The sequence below is a fragment of the Schistocerca serialis genome, chromosome 9, assembly GCF_023864345.2.
Source record: "Schistocerca serialis cubense isolate TAMUIC-IGC-003099 chromosome 9, iqSchSeri2.2, whole genome shotgun sequence".
NCBI classification, from domain to species: Eukaryota; Metazoa; Arthropoda; class Insecta; order Orthoptera; family Acrididae; genus Schistocerca; species Schistocerca serialis.
In genome coordinates, this window is record NC_064646.1 from 473,202,367 (window position 1) to 473,225,133 (window position 22,767).

At 44.1% G+C, this 22,767-nt stretch overlaps 1 protein-coding gene across 1 annotated transcript in view; it reads left to right on the plus strand.

Annotated features, from left to right (window-relative positions):
• The first annotated feature begins 1,276 nt into the window (after positions 1 to 1,276).
• LOC126419719 (uncharacterized) overlaps positions 1,277 to 22,767 on the plus strand; it is a 175,367-nt gene continuing 153,876 nt past the window's right edge. Inside the window, exons 1-2 of the mRNA XM_050086899.1 lie at positions 1,277 to 1,325; positions 8,201 to 8,446. Coding sequence (XP_049942856.1) covers positions 1,277 to 1,325; positions 8,201 to 8,446 — 295 coding nt within the window. The remainder of the gene's footprint in view (positions 1,326 to 8,200; positions 8,447 to 22,767) is intronic.

The following is a 22,767-nucleotide window of genomic DNA, read 5'->3' on the forward strand; positions in this document are numbered from 1 at the left end:
TTTTTTTTTAAAAAAGCTATGTTTTAATGGTGTAAAATTAATGTTTAATGCCCAGTGAACTTGGAAATAACAGAAAACATGCATTGGTTATATAAAACCACGTATTATCTTCGATTTGTAGATTTCAAGAATCAACAACTGTATCATCGTCAGCGCATCGAGCAACGGTGCGCCATTTGTACTCCTGCCATGGCACGGGCCGCAAACCATTGAAGAAATGATTCCTCCTTTTCGACGACCACATCGTTCCCCACACCCAGTAGAACGTCGGCAAAAGATGTTGTTCAGTGTAGCTTCAGGTGCTACTGGGTCTGTGGTAGTCAGTGGATGGAGCGATCCGTCCTCCCTCGCTTCCATCCACAGTCAGTCGTCAGTATGGGGTTGCTGAGCCACTGTTGTATCTGTAAGTAAGTAACCAAACATCAGGAAGTAACAAGAAATGGTATTGTAACAATAATTATATACAAACACACACACTGAATAAAATTAGTTTACCTGTAAATAAACTCTAAAAGACTGCTGGTGTGTAGCTCCAATGGTTTGCGGTAGTGAGGCAAGGTCTGGTTTTGGCTTCGTTTATGCCTTCAAGAATGCATCATATGAGAGCTTATTTTTATCTTGCTGATGTTCATTCGATTACAGAAATATCTTCTCACCAGCCTGTGCGATCTCCTCTGCTCGTGTCGAGAGGTTATTGAAGATGTCGGATGTTGTCTTTATTTGCCTCGGGATCTACTGAAAAGCTTAACCATTCCTCCTCTGCTGTTGTTGTAAATGGCAGAGGGTGCGTCACACTATGCTAAAGGAATGGAGTAGGGGGATGGTTTCAGCAAAAGGAAATTGCTGGAGTTTATCTGTCGAAAGCAGTTTGGATTCAGCCTTGTCCTTACCAGGCTTCATGAAGTATATGTTAGTGCCGGGCTGTGAAAAAGCAATCAGTAAAGCAATTAAGTCGACGTCTCCCCCAATTATCGTGACAGTTCGGTGCAGGCAGCTTCACCTAATGCAATCTCACTATCGTACCGTCAGTATCACCTGTAGTAACTACTGTTTCCATTCCCTTTACTGTCGTTTTGTTACTAGAGGTAGTGCTATAAAGCCTGGTTTTCTTCTTTTCGTTTGCGAGAAAATGCTCCTGTTCAACAGTGACAGTCGTGCTTTCATTAAAATTGATGTCAACTGAAGTTTTTGTGAAGACCCTTCTCTTCTGCTCTGCTCGTTTTGTACTGTTCACATCACCATAACCATCAAATATCACAGTACAATTTCTATCATAATGTTTGAGCACATAGGCTATGTGCTGATTGCAAAGCGCAAAACTTCTGGTACGCAGAAAGTGCTGTGTGTAAATAGAAGGGCGGGCAGTCCTCATGGTGGGGGAAGCCGCCTTTCCCAGAAAAAAAGCCGCAACAAAAGTACAGTGTGCCCAGCAATCAGCTACCGGTGCCAGGTGGTGTGCAGAAATGTACATAGGTTTTGTTTGTATGTGTAGTTCTATTCATAACTGATATCTGTATTCCATTTAGTGTTAAGGGGAGAAACCATATTAGGAGGCTGTTTGACACAGATTTTTTGGAATTTTTTTGGGTAGAAAGAGTTAATTAGAATTTAATCTAATTTTTACATCATTTCAGTCATATTTCATACAGTTTTTGTGATTTTTTAAATAATTTCAACCAAAAATAACGAAGTTACGCCGTGATGTCCGCTGGAGGTCGTGAGCATAGTTCTCCAATTCCGTACAGTGTAGCCATTCTGATTTTCATCTGAAATAAAAAAGGCTTTGATTTTACATTAATAACTTATTTTCTAAGAATATTAACCTCAATGAAGGTGAAAATAATTAAAATTAAAAATTTTGCAGGCGTTGGAACAGTTTACTTCGATTTTCACGATTTTTCTCTAATTATGCAAATTTCATTTGCTCGTATGGCTAGGACCCCCCGTCGGCAGACCGTTCGCTGGGTGCTGGTCTTTCAATTTGACGCCACTTCTGTGACCTGCAGTCGATGAGGATGATAGGATGATGATGACCGCACAACATCCAGTCCCTGTGCGGGGAAAATTCCCCGACCCAGCCGGGAATCGAAACCGGAACCAGAGGATTGACGCTCTGTCACGCTGACCATTCAGCTACCGGGGGCGGACGAATATGCAAAGAAAAATACCCTAAAATCATGATATCATCTCACAAGTTGGTTCATATAATTCATAATTTTATAAAGAATCATATTATTAATTTTCATAATGATCGGTTCTGTACTTTCTAAGTTAGACTGCATGCAAAAGTGAAACAAGTCATTTCAAAATAAACACGTTTGAAAAATAAAATCTCGGAAACTAGAAATTCAAGGAAGTTAACAATAATGTAAAATGCTTACCGATTAATCTGTGTTTCCAGCACCATATAGTAATCCTTATTCTTCCTCATAGGCCACTGCTTTCCGAGCTTTCCGACCATCCTTCCACTCCAATGAACTACGTCAATTCGCCGGCTCACGCGGTGGTTATCCATTTGTTCGGCATAATTGAAGCTTTGCGTGCGTTCTACAATTCCTGCCTCCTTCATGACCATCAGAAGAGACGAATTTGCTTAAATGAATAAGCGCAAGCCTTTAGGAGCTAATCACCAAATAGTGGAATTAAAACTTTCATCCGCATTTTGTGTGTGGCCACCTAAACATCTATCCAGTAATTAATCCCTTAATAAATCTGCGCTGGAGCCTGTACGCGATGTGCACTCGTTTCTATGCTCATAAAATCTAATCGAATGTGAATTTCGTTTTGAAATTTCGACAGCGTATTCTTGAATAGCTCAGCTATCGATTTATGCAATAAAATTTTTTGAGCCGCCTTCTGCATTTGTGGAAAATAAACATTTCTAAAATGTGTCCTCGTACAACGCATTTTGTGAAATATCAAAAATCTCCAGGTGTGTCTGGCTCTTGCGTCACCTGTGATTTATGAGATGCGCTGTGGAAGGGTCCGTATAACTTGCTGAAACATCCTGTAATTGCTTCTTGCGACTTAATGGGATAGGTGGAGCGAGGACTCACTAACTCGCTCTTCATTTTGCAGACGAACAAATAAGGGAAGTGCATCACGTCATTCCGTCTCATGCCTTCCATCATCTTCTACCCTCCACCGCCCCCTCCCCGCAAACTCCACCCTCATCTGCTGCCACCTGTAACATCCTCAGAACAAAATTTATCCCTCAGTACTTTTCTACTCTATGTAAATGAGCTATAGCCATTTAATATTTGGCCTTAATCAACTTTATTTAACAATAAACATTAATTTTATACCATTAAAAGATTGTTTTCATAAATTTGCTATTTTTCCACCCCTTGTAACGCAAATATTATTGGTCCTAAAGAAGAAATGGATGGGACATTTTTTCTAGAACATTCAGAGTACTTTAATTTTTCACTGGAGAACATTGTCGCTAGAAGCCACAGTTTCCGAGTTATTCAAGGAAAACGTAAAAAAGTGACCTTTAAACGAGCTGCCCCCCTCCCACCCCTCAACCTGACCCTACAGGTCAGGGTTTTTAGTATGTTGTTCATGACACTCCACCATAACACTATACAAAGATTTGCGACTATACGAATTTTTCGCCGTAATTGCCATTTTTTGGTCTTCGTTGACTAGGCTGCGGTCGGCAACACCTATATAAGACAAGTGTTTGGCACAGTTGTTAGATCGGTTACTTCTGCCACAATGGCAGGTTATCAAGATTTAAGTGGGTTTGAACATGGTGTTATAGTCGGCGCAAGAGCGATGAGACACAGCATCTATGAGGTAGTGATTGTAGTGGACTGGCAAGACAGCCAATCCACAGTGACGGGTAACCGAAAGGCACGCGTTTAAGCTCACGCAAACTGGCGTGAGGTCTGGAACAGTTAAGGGAATTAATAGCAGCAAATAAAGTACATAGTTGATGTAAAACTTAACTTTAATCCATACTTGGAGAACATCGCTCTTGTTGATACATCAATAATAATCTCAATATAAACTGGTAATGGCGCCTTGCTAGGTCGTAGCAAATGACGTAGCTGAAGGCTATGCTAACTATCGTCTCGGAAAATGAGAGCGTATTTGTCAGTGTAGCATCGCTAGCAAAGTCTGCTGCACAACTGGGGCGAGTGCTAGGAAGTCTCTCTAGACCTGCCGTGTGGCGGCGCTCGGTCTGCAATCACTGACAGTGGCGACACGCGGGTCCGACGTATACTACCGGACCGCGGCCGATTTAAAGGCTACCACCTAGCAAGTGTGGTGTCTGGCGGTGACACCACAGAGATGATGTGGGGATTTTCGTGTATGATCATTTTATGAGTGTACGTGAATATCAAGAATCAAATAAACACCAAATCGCTGCGGATCGTAAAAGATCCTGTAAGAACGGGACCAACGACTACTGAAGAGAATCGTTCGACGTCACAAAAGTGCAACCCTTCCGAAAATTGCTGTAGATTTCAGTGCTGGGCCATAAACAAGTGTCAGCGTCCGAACCATTAAAACAAAACATCACTGATATCGGCTTTCGGAGCTGAAGACCCCCTCATGTACCCTTGATGACTGCATGACACAAAGCACGGCCTCGTCTGGCCCGTCAACACCGACAATGGACTGTTGATGACGGAAACATGGAGGTGTCCGGGTATGGAGATAACCTCATGAATTCATGAACCGTACATGCCAACAGGGGAGTGTTCAAGCTGCAGGAGGCTCTGTAATGGTGTGGGGCGTGTGCGATTGGAGTGATATGGGACCCCTGATACGTCTAGATACGACTCTGACAGGTTGCACGTACGTAAGCACCCTGTCTGATCACCTGCATCCATTCATGTCCATTGTGCATTCCGACTGACTTGGGCAATTCCAGCAGGACAATGCGACACCCCAAACGCCGAGAACTGCTACAGAGTGGCTCCAGGAACACTCTTCTGAGTTTAAACACTTCCACTGGCCACCAAACTCCCCAGACATGAACATTATTGAGCATATCTGCGATGCCTTACAAAGTACTATTCAGAAGAGATCTCCATCCCCTCGTACTCTTACGGATTTATGGACAGCCGTGTAGGATACATGCTGTCAGTTCCCTCCAGCACCACTGCAGACATTGGTCGAGTCCATGCCACGTCATTTTCGGCACTTCTGCGTGCTCACGGAGGCCCTACACGGCATTAGGCAGGTGTACCAGTTTCTTTGATTCTTCAGTGTAAATCCCTGCTTCTGTGGAATTTTCAGAGGAATTCTTGTTATATACTAAGCAAAGCAGAGGTTGCAGACCTGTTTGATGGTCACTACGCAAGTGCGGGTGTGGAGTACGACTTTTGATATTTTTAAAAACATTGGCAAACCGATATATCAATATTTAAAAAATATCATATCAGCCCTCAATATATATAGAAAAATACTTTTGATATATCGACAGAAAAGGTATCGACGTACTGACCAAAAAAATGTCGGCTGCACATTGTAAATATACTGCCAGTTGTAGAGCTGTATATTTAATTACTGATTTATTATTAGATATTGTGTGCATCAGCAACCTAGCAGCCTGCTTATCCCTCTCAGAGCAAGAATTGAAAGGGAAACGATGCACATTCATGCTTGGTCATAAACACATTGCTGACAATGGTAACTGCCTGTGAGTGGCACAGTAAAAGATATCCGCTGGGTTCGTCGTTAGGTTTCGTCACATATCGGATCTGCCCGGAACATTTCACGTCGGCTCCCCTGTTTTTTTTCATTTCTGCAAACGGCAGCAACCTAGCAGTTGTCTTGTCAAAGTTGCGTGGTGAAGTTAAACGTTGCGGTTTCTGCTGGTAGCGCCGCCCATCGATTACGTCAGCATTTCCCCTCACACGTCTCCACCCACTGCAATACCAATCTTGTTATTTAGTTTTTTGTTCATCAGTTTGAGCAGCTGTTTTTGAATGATGCTTATGTGAAGAAACAGCTCACTAGCTGCGTTAAATTTTTTTTTTAACGCAACTGGTGTGCTATTTCTCCACATCGGATATCTTATTATCCCATTCACACTGCACACCCATCGCAGTCAGACTCCTTTGTTTGCTTCACACCGTCAAAGAGAGAGACTGGACGTGATGAAAGCTCGAAAGTGGTAAGACTCCCTCACACAGTGAAAGTAAAATTATGTTCTACTACAGTTTCCAAAGAACTACTTCAAATATTTATCGAAAATTGTGAAAAAATATTTTAAAAAAATTCAGCACTCGACATCGATATATTGTTGAAAATATATTGCTGATATATATCGATATTTTATTGGAAAAATTGTCAGCACATCGATATATTATCAACAGCCCTAGCATGGATGGCTATACTCGACATTTACAAAACTATGGGTGTAGGATTCAGTTTGGAATGGCATCTCGCCTACAGCACCTGCCCGTAATCCCCATCACTACCGCTCTCCTCACGCATGCCCTGCCGACTGCGTATCTACAGGGCACGTTATTCTGTACAATTTTGGACATTTGGTGTACATTCAGTCAACAGCCAGTTAACTAACAAGGGAACCTCCCCATCGCACCCTCCTCAGATTTAGTTATAAGTTGGCAGAGTGGATAGGCCTTGAAAAACTGAACACAGATCAATCGAGAAAACAGATAGAAGTTGTGTGGAACTATGAAAAAAATAAGCAAAATATACAAAATGAGTAGTCCATGTGCAAGATAGGCAACATCAAGGATAGCGTGAGTTCAGGAGCGCCATGGTCCCGTGATTAGCGTGAGCAGCTGCAGAATGAGAGGTCCTAGGTTCAAGTCTTCCCCTCGTGTGAAAAGTTTACTTTCTTTATTTTCGCAAAGTTATGATCCGTCTGTTCGTTCATTGACGTCTCTGTTCACTGTAATAAGTTTAGTGTCTGTGTTTTGCGACCGCACCGCCAAACCGTGCGATTAGTAGACGAAAGGACGTGCCTCTCCAATGGGAACCCAAAACATTTGATCGCAAGGTCATAGGTCAACCGATTCCTCCACAGGAAAACACGTCTGATATATTCTATACGACACTGGTGACGGCATGTGCGTCACATGACAGGAATATGTTGTCGACCCACCTAACTTGTACACTTGGCGAATAGGTAAAAAGATTCTTATACCTTGCCCGATTTAGGTTTTCTTGTGGATGTGATAATCACTTCCAAAAAAAGTGATGAAAACATAAGAGTTTGTCACATAAACTGCAATAAATGAATGGAACAGTTTCACAGTCGCACAGTTTTCCCTGTGCTCTGTCAAAACATATGTTTTTAACGTTTTCAAATTTTTCCGTGTGTAAACCGTCAAATCCTGCATATGTCCAAGCAAATCTGAACGTGTCCTGGAATTTTGGAGAGCGAAGTTGATTATGTGTGAGTACCTGAAATTTGATAATTGCCTGAGAATAAAAAATTAAACTTTTCACTCGAGGGAAGACCTGAACCAAGAACCTCTCATTCTGCAGCTGCTCACGCTAACCACGGGACCACGGCGCTACTGGGCTCACACGATTCTTGATGTTGCTTATCTTGCACATGGACTACTCAGTTTGTATATTTTGCTTATTTTTTTCATAGTTCCACACAACTTCTACCTGTTTTCTCGATTGATCTGTGTTCAGTTTTTCAAGGCCTATCCACTGTGCCAACTTATAACTAAATCTGAGGGGGGTGCGATGGGGAGGTTCCCTTGTAAGCAAAGCGGAGGTAACAGATCTGTCTGAATGGTCACTATGCAAGTGTGGGTATAGAGGGGCTATAAATAGCATTTACAAAACTGTGAGTGTAGACTTCAGCTGGGAACGGCACTTCCCCTCCAGCGCTCGGCATTTTCCCTGAAGCGCTTGCCTGCAACCCCCACCACTACCGCTCTCCTCACGCGTGCCCTGACGACTGCGCATCCACCAGGCACGTTATTCTGCGCGGACTCTACCACATAAAATGTTTTCCAGCTGTGCTGAGAATTTTGGCCGTTTGGTATACGTTCAGTGAACAGCCAATACGCTGCTGTACTTTGACGGAAACTGCGCGGGCGTGGCAACGAAAGCTAGAGCGAGAACGTAGCTAGGCAGCGGGCGTCTTCCCGAGACGTCGCTCCCTGTGCGATTCCGTCACAGGTGCCCGTCAGCTGACGCAAGGACAGGCGGCTGGAGGCTGGGCTGTGCTGTTGTTGTGCGGGGGCAACAGGTGCGCGTGGGCTGCAGGCTGTGCTGTGCTGTGCTTTGCTTTGCTGCGGCCGACTTTCGCCGCACTCGCCAGTTCGCGCCGAGTCGCCGGCGAGCGTACACCTAGAGTTCCGCCAGCTGCCGCTGCTCTTCCACATGTCTCCCGCGATGCAGACGCTGCTGCTCCTCGTGGCGGCTTCGATGCTGTCCGCCGCAGTGGGCAGGCCCACGCTCTACCACGTCAACGACAACGACAAGCTAGAGCCAGGTAACTCGCCACCGCATATCTCCATCCCTCCGTTACGTCTCTCACACCTTTAGAGAGTTCCAAATGTACTGCGCCGTTTCCTTCATCCGTCATTTCGTTTTGGTCCTCTTGTGTTCACCAACTTGGTGTCAGACATAAATCTGGGGCAGCAAGTACGAGGGACTTTTCAAAAATAACACACGCTAATAGTTTTTGCTTGCACATTTATTTACGTTTCTTCAGCGTCTCTTTACAGTTCTTCAGTGTAGTCTACCTGCTTCTCTATGGCTGAGCCCCAACGTCTCGGAAGCTCTTATTATTCCATCCAGGTCACCACTTCTCTTAGTATATGTAATGGCGCGGGTAACAGTGGTAAAAAGCTCCTCCAGAGAAGGGTAACAAAGTCCATGCACAGATTTTTTCAACTTTGGGAACAAGTTGAAGTCTGGTGGACTCATGTCCGGACTGTCAGGAGGATGCGGCAACACTCCCAATACGTATTCGCGCGGTTTCGGTCTACAACAATGCCGATATGCGGATGAGCTTTGTCGTGGAGAACGAATAGCCCAGCCTCAAGCAACTGAGGTCGGGTTTTGCGCATTTTTCTGCGTAAGGTTTTACGTGAAGTTACGATAGTACATTGCTGTGATACTCGTTCCACAGGGGACTCTAGCTGTCATGATGGTTCAAATGGCACTAAGCACTATGAGACTTAACATCGGAGGTCTTCAGTCCCCTAGACTGAGAACTACTTAAACCTAACTAACCTAAGGCCATCACAGACATCCATGCCCGTAGCAGGATTCGAACCTGCGACCGTAGCAGCCGCGTGGTTCCTGACTGAAGCGCCCAGAACCGTTCGACCACAGCGGCCGGACTGTCATGATGATTCCTTGGTGATCATGAGCAAAAATCATTGTTTCCTTGATCTTTCATTGAGCGCGTCGAAATTTTTTTGGATGTGGATAATCTGATCTCCATTCACTGGACTGTGATTCCAACAACGGTTCAAAGTCTCTAATCCTCGTTTCATCAACAGCGATAATTCGAGACAGTAATCCTTGGCCTTCACGGTCGAATCGTTGTTTGAGCAAGGTTGCAATGTCCCGGCGTTTTCAGCTGTCACACTGTGTGAGGCCCATCACGCAGTAATTTTTCTCTGCTTCAAATCATCTGTCAGAATACGCAATACTGACATTCCTGTGGCTGCAGAGAGTTTCTGGCAAGTCGTACTACGATCTTCTTCAAGAGCAGCTGCCACAAGTTTCACACTTCGTTCATCTGTTGACTTTCTTGGCCTTCTGGGTCTTGGATTATCGTCAATGCTCGTACGACCACCACGGAAGCTATTAATCCAATGTGAAACGGTGCTGTGGACCACTGTAAACTCGCCACAAACCTCACTTAACGCACTGTCAGGTTTTTGCAGCGTAAGGTTTCGATCTTGATGTATGACCTCTGGTCTTTTAACAGTCACAGTACCCAAGACCCCTGCAGGATCCATTTCTGCCTCTCGCCATGCTAGTGTACACACTGAAGAAACAAAAACATGTGCTTCTTCCGCAACCGCCCAACTACATCTGACGTAATCCTAATTTTTCTTGCCGGCCTGAGTAGCCGAGCGTTTCTAGGCGCTACAGTCTGGAACTGTGCGACCTCTACGGTCCCAGGTTCGAAAGGTTGCAATCCTGCCTCGGGCATGGATGTGTGTGATTTCCTTAGGTTAGTTAGGTTTAAGTAATTATAAGTTCTAGGGGACTGATGACCCCAGCAGATAAGTCCGATAGTGCTCAGAGCCATATGAACCATTTATTTTTATTTTTCTTGCATCAGACAATCCACAGCAATACCACCCTGTGCATTATTTATTAAATGTCCCTCGTAGTCTCTGTCATGAGATGGTTTGCTTGCACGCTGCAGCTGCATAGCCTCATCAAAGGACCAAAGGGGGTTAGCAAACATTGTGCAAACTAAGTAAGGGGCCAATGTCGTAGAGCATCCTTTGTGAAACGAAAGTAAGATTAAATCTGGACCTGGTTATTTATTTGCTTTCAAATCAATTCCTCATTAGACGAAAATTTCTTCCCAGCAAGCCAATGTTTCAGATTTAGTGGTAAAATGTCCCAGTGGGTAGCCAGTCAGAAACTGAATACAGATCAAGGATCAAAACAGGAAGTAGATGTACTGAACTGGTAAGAAAGATAGAAACAACGAACGATCCGAGCTCAAGGTATGTTGCATCGAGCCAAAGCCAACAACGACGGCGTCGTGGTTGTGTGGTCATGTTGTTGTACTGCCAAGCGGGAGGTCCGTGTTCAAATCTCCCTCGTGCCCCTTTTCTTTTCACAAAATTGTGAACTTTCCGTCCGGTCTTACGTGCCTGTTCTTCTGTAGTCTTGGCTAGCATCATACTATACATTGGTTATAGAATATGAGTCATGTGGTAAAAATTTACTACCGTCGCAAGTCAATGTGATGAATACTGTGACCAAGACCTATCACAGAAATGAAAACAACAAATAAACGGGTGTGAATTATAAAGGAATTGCGAAGTAAAAACTTCCAAAACGGAACGCAAGAGTCGTAACATGTGGTACTTGTGAATAACAAATGGTAAGTACGTACGTCTGGAGGTCCCTTCCTTACACCTCGCTGTTGCAGACGGATGTTACACCACGACACAGACAAAAACAGCGAACAGAGAAGTCAGTGTCCGGCCGGACAGTTCATTTTATGGGAAAAAATGGGACACGAGGAAGATTTGAAAAAGCATCTCCTTCGGAGTCCGACACAGTGACCACACAACCACTCGATGATACACGTGTTGAGCTTGGACTATTCACTGTTTCTATTTTCTTCTTTTTCACTGTTCAGAACACCTTCCTGTTTTCATGCTTAATCTGTGTTCAGTTTTTGACGGGCTATACGCTGGGCCATCTGACCACTAAATTTGAGGGAAAGGGAGGGGGGGGGGGGGTGCGACGGGGAGTTTCCCTCGAAGACAAAATGACTCAGTCATTGATAGAGTTGTAGATTGTGCGGTAACTCTCTTTCAGCAACAGGGGCAAAATTGCAGTTGTGTCAGGCCAGAATTTAATGCTGCAGAAGGCATCTGAATTTCTCTGCAGGGCCGGTTCGAAAAATTATTCCACAGTAGCGACATATCATTTGATTCCCCCACCCCCACCCCCCTCTTTTCAGTTCAGATACTATTTACCATACTTGGGTTATTACTCATTTTACTGGTGTCGTAAATATGAGTATCCTCCTCGGTAGCTAAAAGTAGCGATCACGCTTTTTACGCATTGGAGCTGGGTTTAGTTACTGCTGGGAGCACCAGTTTAATCTGATACGCTGGCCACTGAAACTGCGTCATATTTTAGAAATTAATTTGCCGCCTGGAAATTCTTTGACATCAGCATTATTACGTGTAGATTTACTACCCGTTTAGTACACATGAGAAGCCTAGGTGGCCGTACGACGATAACAACTGTAGTCACGATTCTTCGTTGTGTCGTTCTCCTCGTTGCGGGAATGCTAGTCGTGTTGCTAAAATCAGGTGACGAATTTAGTGGATTACTATAGAAGGATGTAGGCGGTGTGACATGTGGATATTGGTCGGTCTGGAAGGCACGCATAGCCGAAGCGGTTATGATGACTGCTTTCGATAAGCGGGATAAGTTGTCTAGCACAGATTTTCGTACATCACTATTGGATAGAATAGTGGCGACTGAGACCAAATGTTTCTAAAACCGAGGTAAGCCAGTTCCATCTCTGTAATCGCATTTCACAGCAAAGATCAGTCCACAGTTCGGCCATCTTGGAACAGGAAAGCCCAAAATACTTGGGAGTCACTCTGGACAGAACTTTAACATACAAAAAACACCTTTCCAACTTGGCCAAGAAGATACAAACACGAATGAACCTTGTGAGAAAGCTGGCAGGCAGTACAGTCCTCCGAGGAGCATCCTTGCAGTGGTATACTCTGCGGCAGATTACTGTGCACCAGTTTGGCTCCGAAGCGCCCACGTAGTGAAAGTAGACGTCCAACTGAACTCAGTTATGAGAGTAGTTAGTGGCACTGTCCGGCCTACACCTACTTGCTGGCTACCAGTGCTTTCAAACATCTGTCCACCAGACCTCCGTCGAAAGGCTGCTCTTTACAACCTATGTCAGCAAGTTTCTGAAAACAACTCGATCCCTCTTCATGACGATTTGCTATCGCTGCCCAGGAAACGCCTCAAATCTAGAAGACCAGCGTATGAAATGGGAGCCCAAATGCTATCCACAGGATTCGACCAGGACGCAGAGTGGAAACGTGAGTGGCAAGCTACAAGAACCCAGAACCACGAACTTGTAGACAATCCTACAGTTCCAGTTCCTGGCTTCCACCAACCGAGGGAGGTGTGGGTGCGGTTAAACAGATATCGGACTGAAGAGGGTAGGTGCAAATACAACATGCACAAGTGGGGCTTTTCAAGTGACAGTGTGTGGGACTGTGGTGACACCCAAACAATGAGCCACATTGTGAAAGACTGTCCAATCAGACGCTTCCCTGGTGGCACTGAGAAGCTCCATCAAGCATCCCACGAGGCACTCCGAGTGTAGTCTGAGCCGTTTTAAAACTTGTGTACTGTATATCATTTCACATGTTCATCTTTATGTATATTTCTTTGTTTTGCTAAATGTGTATTACTGTAATTGATGCATACGATAATAATAAGAAGAAGAATAAACTGGGTAGTAGATCTGCACCCAATACAGCTGATGTCAAGGAATTCGCAGACATCGAATTAACGTTGAAAATATGTCGTGCATCTGCGCAGCGTCAACCGTATCTGTTCTTTCAGACAAACGTGCAAGAAATGGCGTCAGATGGAAAATATTTACACCGTCCTCTGAGCCACTGGAGGTTTATCGTGTATTTTTCTATGCACTCTATAATAAAAATTTTGTTGCTGCAGTATACATTGTACGGTGTATTGTAATTTATTGTGTAAACCAGCACGTGTGAAAAGAATGCATGCATGTCTGAAGCAACAGACACTCCTGACGATTACAGCCTGTGGTAAATAAACTGCAGTGACAAGAGTCATGGGTTAGCGATGTGCGCATATGTAGACGGGGCTAGTATCGCGTACACGTGGTGTAAAAGGGCAGTGCGCTGGTGGAGCTGTCATCTGTAGTCAGGTGATTCATCTGAAAAGGTTTATCGACGTGGCTGTGGCCGCACGGCTGCAATTAACGGACTTTGAACGCGGTACGGTAGTTGAAGCTACACGCAAGGGACGTTCCACTTCCGAAATCGTTAGGAAATTCAAAATACCAAGATTCATAGTGTCAAGAGCGTGCCGAAAATACCACATTTCAGGCATTGCCTCTCACCACAGACAACGCAGTGGCCGAGGGCCTTCACTTAACAACCGAGAGCAGCGGCATCTGCGTAGAGTTGTCAGTGCTAACAGACAAGCAACAGTGAGTGAAATGAGTGCATAAATCGATGTCGGACGCACGACGAACGTATCGATTAGATAATCTGGCGAAATTTGTCGTCAATGGGCTACGGCAGCAGATGACCGACGCGAGTGCCTTTGCTAACAGCACGACATCGTGTGCAGCGAATCTCCTGTGCTCGTGGCCGTTGGACCTTAGAAGATGGGAAAAACGTGGCCTGCTCAGGCGAGTCCCGATTACAGGTGGTAAGACCACATGGTAGGGCTCGAGCGTGGCGCAGACCCCACGAAACCATGGACCCAAGTTGTCAAGGAGAAGGCGGCTCTATAATGGTGTGGGCTGTGTTTACGTGGAATGGACTCCGTCCTGTGGCCCAACTGAACCGATCATTGACTGGAAATGGTTATGTTCAGCTACTTGGAGACCGTTTATAGCCATTCATGTACTTCATGTTTCGGAACAACGATGGAAAGTTTTTTGATGACAATGAGCCATGTCACCGGGCCACAATTGCTCGCGAGTGGTTTGAAGAACATTCTGGACAGTTCGAGCGTATGGCTTGCCTACCGACATCCCCCGACATGAATCCCATCGAACATACAGGGTGAGTCACCTAACGTTACCGCTGGATATATTTCGTAAACCACATCAAATACTGACGAACCGATTCCACAGACCGAACGTGAGGAGAGGGGCTAGTGTAATTGGTTAATACAAACCATAAAAAAATGAACGGAAGTATGTTTTTAACACAAACCTAAGTTTTTTAAAATGGAACCCCGTTAGTTTTGTTAGCTCATCTGAACATATAAACAAATACGTAATCAGTGCCGTTTGTTGCATAGTAAAATGTTAATTACATCCGGAGATATTGTAACCTAAAGTTGACGCTTGAGTACCACTGTTCGATCGTGTGTATCGGAGAGCACCGAATTACGTAGGGATCCAAAGGGAACGGCGATGGACCTTAGGTACAGAAGAGACTGGAACAGCACATTACGTCCACATGCTAACACCTTTTTATTGGTCTTTTTCACTGATGCACATGTACAGTACCATGAGGGGTGAGGTACACGTACACACGTGGTTTCCGTTTTCAATTACGAAGTGGAATAGAGTGTGTCCCGACATGTCAGGCCAATAGATGTTCAATGTGGTGGCCATCATTTACTGCACACAATTGCAATCTCTGGCGTAATGAATGTCGTACACGCCGCAGTACATCTGGTGTAATGTCGCCGCAGGCTGCCACAATACGTTGTTTCATATCCACTGGCGTTGTAGGCACATCACGGTACACATTCTCCTTTAACGTACACCACAGAAAGAAGTCCAGAGGTGTAAGATCAGGAGAACGGGCTGGCCAATTTATGCGTCCTCCACGTCCTCCTAGTGTTAATTGCGGAATGTGCAGGTGCACCATCATGCTGATACCACATACGTCGACGCGTTTCCAGTGGGACATTTTCGAGCAACGTTGGCAGATCATTCTGTAGAAACGCAATGTATGTTGCAGTGCTCTCCGATACATACGATCGAACAGCGGAGGAGTGGTACTCAAGCGTCAACTTTAGGTTACAGTATCTCCGGATGTAATTAACATTTTACAATGCAACAAACGGCACTGATTACGTATTTGTTTATATGTTCAGATGTGCTAACAAAACTAACGTGGTTCCATTTAAAAAAACGTAGGTTTGTGTTAAAAAACATACTTCCGTGCATTTTTGTATGGTTTGTATTAAATAATTACACTAGCCCCTCTCCTCACGTTCGGTCTGTGGAATCGATTCCTCAGTATTTGATGTGGTTTACGAAATATATCCAGCGGTAACGTTAGGTGACTCACCCTGTATATGGGACATAATCGAGAGGCCAGTTCGTGCACAAATGCCTCCTGCGGCAACACTTCCACAATTATGGACGAATATAGAGGCAGGATGGCTCATTATTTCTGCAGGAAAATTCCGACGACTTGTTGAATCCACGCCACGTCTAGTTGCTACACTAAGCTGGGTAGAAGGAGGTCCGACGATATTAGGAGCTATTCCACGACATTTGTCATCTCAATGTATTACGAAATGGATTCGCGTTTTGCGAATCTGGATTGATGTCAGCTTTTGTGACTATGAAGATCCGTGCCAGACCGGAACTCGAAACCGGATTTCCCGGTTATCGCGGGCGGTCAGCTTAAAGACTTCGGCTGTCCGAGCACGCTTCCCGGACCGCGTCGAACTTCCATATCTCACCGAGTCTACAAACCTTACGCTTTCACGTTTCATGATTCTCGTCCAAGAAGAGACAAATATTTTATCGTGATTTTAGTACATCATTGATGGTTACAATACCTGTGTTTATACTGCTGCAACCGTAAGAATAGTGTCTGTTCCTACAGACATGCACGCATATCGCAGCAGCATTATAATGTGAAGATAATGACGCTGTATAAACACAGACATTGCAACCGTCAATGATGTATCCTTCTGTTGTCGGGCTAAAATGACGATGAAATAGTTGTCTCTCCCTGTGCGGGAATCACGAAACGTGAGTGACATGTGGAAGTTCGGGTCAATCCTGCAAACGCTCTCGGATAGTCGAAATCATTAAGGCGACCTCTGGCGTTAAGGGGGAAAACTAGATCCAGACCCAGTCTGGCACAAATTTTCGTCTGTCGCAAACAGCAGGCATCAGTCTTGTTTCCCAAAATGCGAATCCATTCCGTAAGAGTTTCCTAGTCTTGCTTCAGACATACAGATGTGATAGATCAAGTGGTGATGAACAACTTTTGCTTGAGAAAAAACTTTTTGCTGACAGCTATGCGACGACGAGATTTCACCGAACTCGCAGGTTCTATTAACCAGTTAAGCTGCATACTACATATTCCATAAGCTCACAGAGCGATTTGCAATAGTAAAAAATTAGAAATGAATGTCACGAGAAAAGATGTTTTAGAAGTGAAGCAGGAACTTGGTGGGTCTTGCCCCACACATGCGGAGCAGATAGCTGGATTATAGGCAACACAAAAGGCGCACGCACACCGCAGAGCGCGTATACCCTGCCACCTCTCAGGGGCACAACCAATACAGAACACCACTTAGCGTCTCGCGGAAACATTAACGAACACTTTGGCTGTGACCTGTCCCCATGACGTGATCTATCACCCATAGGCGTTGAAGCAAAGACTTTGAAACACCTTGTGTACATTTTCCGACGAACAACATTTTCCCAGTTACATTTGGTGTTCATTCTAGGAAAGTATGAGATTTAATGCTCTCATTACTCAGCGCTAGGTAGCATCTTTGAGGTATACAAAACGAAATTCATGAATTAAAATGCAGTTTTACGTCAGCAAGCCAAATGAGATTATTAGATCTCACTATTAAGGCTGCTCAACAGATACTATCATTATGGAAGTCAGTGTTAATACTATACAGTGCTTTACTAGTGAAAATAATACGCAACGATAAAAGACTAACAGTATAGCATATACGTTTTACTTGGCCTTTTTAAGTACTGTACAGTCAGATAAGATCTGGTGAGTTGAAATATGAAATAAATGTCTATAATTTAGACATAGAGAAAGTATATTTGAATTGGTTTACACATAGCATTGTATCAGATAGTTAGGTTTTACGAACTATACACTTAAAAATCTTGAATGCTTGGTGGTCCGCAGCTTTCATATGTTTATTAAAACACACCTTCTATAGACCACAGCACACGAAAAGTTTTATTTGCCAAAATCGGTTTTCGGATTTATAGCCCATCAGCAGTGGCTTCTGATACAGAGAGACAAACAGCTGTATGTGCATCGATTTCTACAAAATGATAAGTGTACGTATATGGCAGTAGTGTACTTACATTATGTACTTCTATAGCACTGACGTGCTTGTCAGTTAATACGACAGCATCTGAAATGTGTCCTATAATGTAATACACAGTTTGTCATGTACCTTATTGCTGTCAAAGTTTTAGGTAGACACAATTCTTGATTGTGTTTGACATAACTGTCACAAAGACTACACATGGAACTGACTGGTCAAGGAGTCTCCATTTCCTGTCTTGTTGTTTCTATGATCATGTATGTCTGTGACAGGTATTCTTAACATTATGTAAATTACAGTTTTTTACAATTGACATGTGAAGATGGAATATACAAAAGGTGTGAGAATGCAAAATAATCCAACGTATCACGTCAAATTAAACAATTTTTACGTGCAGGACATAGACTCCAAACCCAAATTTTCGCTTAAAACACTGTCGAAATTTTGTATACGCATCCTATTCTGTAAGACTGTTTATTCATTTAGTGTATAATCTGACTGTTTTGCCATAAGTGTGTATATTTCAGTTTCCTCTAGAATATTTAATAATCTGTCTTCTTCTGTTTAGTGGAGAATGTAATTACCAGAATGCTTGTATTATCGCTGAGTGCTGAGGGTTTGGCTTCACTAACGTTAGTATTCCTCTAAATCTGGCTTGGAAGTTTCTCCCTGTTTGCCAACACAAAATTTATCACAATCACTTGTATATCTGAATCATATCGATATTGTGTATAAGGCGTGATTTTACATTGCCGTCTAGTGTTTCGAAACAAATGACTTATTTTACCAGAAATGTGACCCCAGTATGGTAAGGTTATAATCTTTCTCTGTTTGCTTGCCCTTTTCTAATGTAATCTGATATCTACTCTTACTCTGTTCTTCGTATTTTTTGTGTGTATAACGTCATAACTAGTTTTGGGCCATTGCCATTGTGAAATGCTACCTCCTCCAGTTTAGTACTCGCCTCGTTTAAAGGTATTTGATTAACCTGTCAATTGCTGAGCGGAAATATGCCTCTATACGAAATCGTGGATGGCAAGAATTGCTGTGAATCTTGCAGTCACATGTATTAGGTTTTCGGAATAATGTAGACGCCTTGACCTTTCAGTTCCATGTGTACTCTACGTGACAGTTATGTCATACATTATCAAGAACTGTCAGTACCTAAAACTTTGACTGCAATAACGTACACGCCAAACTTTGTACTATATTATAGTACATATTTCAGATCCTGTCGTATTAACTCACAAGTATGTCATTGCTGTAGAAGTTCATAATGTAAGTACACTTACATTACTGGCTCTGAGCACTATGCGACTTAACTTCTGAGGTCATCAGTCGCCTAGAACTTAGAACTAATTAAACCTAACTAACCTAAGGACATCACACAGGTCCATGCCCGAGGCAGGATTCAAACCTGCGACCGTAGCGGTCGCTCGGTTCCAGACTGTAGCGCCTAGAACCGCACGGCAACTCCGGCCGGCCCTTACATTACTGCTATATGCGTACAGTTCTCATTTTATAGAAATCGATGCACATCCAGTTGTTTGTCTCTTTGTATCAGACGCTACTGATGATGGGTTATAAACCGGAAAACTGGTTTTGGGAAATGAAACGTTTCTAGTGCAGCTCATGGTGTACAGATGTCTTTTAATAAATTTATATACGGAAATGTGATATAGGTGACTATTACATTGTTTACTTATATAAGACATAATAACAAATAAAATATGCTGTAGTTGCTTGTTACATTCTTTGTGTATTTTGAGTCAGGAGAAACAATTCGTAGTCTTTCGTTCACTGGCCCTGTAATCCACACAACACCGTGGAAAAGTTGTCACTTTTTTCTGCGTTTGCAGTAGGGTATCCGAGAGATGCGCACACAACACTCGATTCTCTTGTGCTGCGGACAAATTCCGAGCAAACGCGTCTCGATGCAACTGCGTCAAGGTCCGGTAAACGTAGGTCTTCACGTGACACCGCACGAAAGCACCAAGGCAAGCGGGTCTGGTGATGATGTGAACACCAAGAGAGTGGCCGAAGAACGTACTTCCATCCGTGTGTGCTCTTCAGGTGATGCGATCTTGGACAGAGGGCGCATCTCCACGGAATTCATTCGAAAGACAGAGCAACACACCACTTCCTGGGCGCGTGTGTGTGGGCGCATTGCCGCTGCGCGATACGTTTGGTAAAAAAGGAATAAAAATGTTTGTTTCGTAAACAGCTCACCTTATTTCTCTATATAGTTGGCTTTGAAGGATATACGCCTGGTCCAGCTATCCTCTATATTTTTTATCCCATCGCAAAAAAAATAATCGTTGACTGCAACTATTACTACCTCCTTTGATGAAAATTTCTTCCCAGCAAGCAAAGTTTCAAGTTATGGAACAGGAAGAAGTGACTTTGGGCTACGTTTGATGGCTGTGGAATCAATTAAAAGCCCAGTTCATGGACTTTCGCTATTTTTATCGCTGATGGGTAGGATGGTGTATTATGCTGGTGAAAGAGCACGTTTTTGTCTGCCAACGCAAGTTTCAAACGATCCAAAATTAAGCATAATAGGATACAGTTATGGTTCCGCATTTTTCAAGTAATTTCTGAGGATTATTGCTTGGGAATCTCAAAAAAAGAAAAAAAACAGTGGACATCACCTTAGCAGCTGACAAAATTGTCTTTGCCTCCTCTGGTGCACTTTCACCAGCCGTTGTCCATTGTTTAGACTGCCGTTTGACCCTGGTGCGTAACGAAGGATACAGGTTTCGTCAACAGTCACAAATCGGCGCAAAAAGTCCTGCGGATTACGACTAAATGTCGCCAGACATTGTGTTGAAATGTAGTGCCGGGGGCGTTTTTGATCGACTGTGAGCAATCAGAGCATCCACCTTGCACACAGCTCCTTCGTAGACAATTCTCTGCGCAGGATATTATGCACTCGCTCAGCTGAGAAGGCTAAAGTATCACCAGTCTCATAAATTTTTATTTGGCGACAATGCATCAGCGTATCATGAACTTCATAGTGGCCTCAACTGGTCGGCCGGAGCGCACTTCCACTTCGGTGGCTGTCGGACCACGTATGAATTCATTAACCCAACAGTAAATGATGGTGCAGAGTCCGGTGAGTTTCATCCAGTTCTATTTTGATCTGTGCGACAACCCAGTTCTTGTAATGAAAATGTTTAATAACAGCACGACACTCAGTTTTCTCCATTTTCAGTCGCAGTCGATACACTGACCAACAAACGGCTGTCAACAATGACCTGTACGCTATGTATTGTTGAAATTCTTTATATTATCCTTGGAATAATCAAGCTTACCAACTATGAAAACGCAAAAAAAATTTCAACTCTTCCGTGGCAATTTCCCAGACTTGTTAAACCGATCTCGTGTTGTGAATGCCGGTTTCTGTTATGAAACGCTTTTGTCCTGTCTCAAGAGACTGGGTTGGTCTGCCCTTAGTCCTTCTGAACGGGTTGCGGCCTGAGCTGTTTCAAGGCGAGTCGTTTCCCCAAGATGGTGAGGGTTTTCCAGCAACTGTCTGAAGTGAACTTTGAAAAGGCCAGCCGGGGACTAGTACATTACTGAAGACTGCCGCTGGTGGGAGCAGGAAGCGGCGAATTCTGTTGCTGAGGCTGACTGGTTGAGAGTGCTGAACGTTCAATAATTTCGTAGAACGGACTGGAGCACGTGGAATCGACCGGCCGGCCACCAGTCAGTGTGAGCTGCAGAACTTGTGCACCAACGTGGAGTTTCTTTTGTAATTAACCGAGAGGTTTTTCGAAAGTGGGGAGTCTGTAGGAAACGGAGGTACGCTCCCTTGCGTGGTCTTGGAATTATGTTCAGCCGTTTTCAGGTTTTTCTAGACGGGTGTTGTGCTTTAGTGAGCGTGGACGTGCTCATTAGAAACGGGCGGCATACCAGAGAGGGTTAATCATCAGCGAGAGATGATGTTTGTTAACAGCGGCGGATATGCCTAGCTTTTATTTTTATGTGACTTTTTCCTGTCTGTCTTCGAATAATATTACCAATTTCCTGTTGTGAGTTATTATCAGCGGTAGTTGCCAGTAGCTAGTTGAAGGCGCTATAGAAACAGCTAGCGGCGAACATACACCAAGGAAAAAAATTAGTACATCCTTTTAGAGGTTTCCATATCGCTCAATATTTATTGTTGCAACAGTGCATATGGATTACACGAATTGATTAAATTTTCAGATAAATAGCACAAGCAGATCTGAAACTTCCATAGTAGTACGTGGTATAGCCTCCATGGGCTGCATCCAGTCGATCGTACAGATGGCGAATACTGTACCGGGACACGTTATTCCACGGCTGCTCGACCTGTTCACGTAGTTCTGTGAGAGCTGTTAGGTGAGCAGTAGCACGAGTCACTTCTTACCCAATCACATCCCGCTCGTGATGGGTTTGAGACAAGTCTGAAATCATGCTGGCCAGGGAAGTTACTGCACGTCTTGCACAGCACATTAAGTTTCACGGACAGTGTGTGGGCGAGTTATTCTGTTAGAACAACACATCGCGTCGCAAGCGTGGCAAAAGAACGGGTCTAACAACATTCTGCACGTACCGAATGTTGGTTAGTTTCCCCTCCAGAAACACCAAAAGTGACCGAGAGTTGTAGTTTATCTCACACGGATCCATAAGGCCTAGTGGTGGGGCCAATGTGTCTTGGATGAAAGCACTCTATGAGACAGTACTCACCATGTCTCGTCTTACCCACAAGTAACCATCACTTGGGTGCAGGCACAATCTGCTTTCATTGATGAAGACCACGGCGCGCCATTCCAAGTGATCCTCTGACGGCAGCAGCCGAGCCGCGCCCGTCGCTGCTGTGGCGTGACTGGAAGACAGGCTAGAGGTTTGCGTGCCTCTAATCCCAGTGCTAGTAACCAGTTCGCTACAGTGTGTTGTCCTGTGCTGTGGTAGCTGTACGATCTGCCTCTGCTGCGGCGATGTTGGTGGGCGTCTGTGCTGTGTGGACATCCACGACCTCCTCTTCAGGTGTGAGAATGTGACCACTGGTACCAGCATCGTTGCACAGCTAACGCAGGA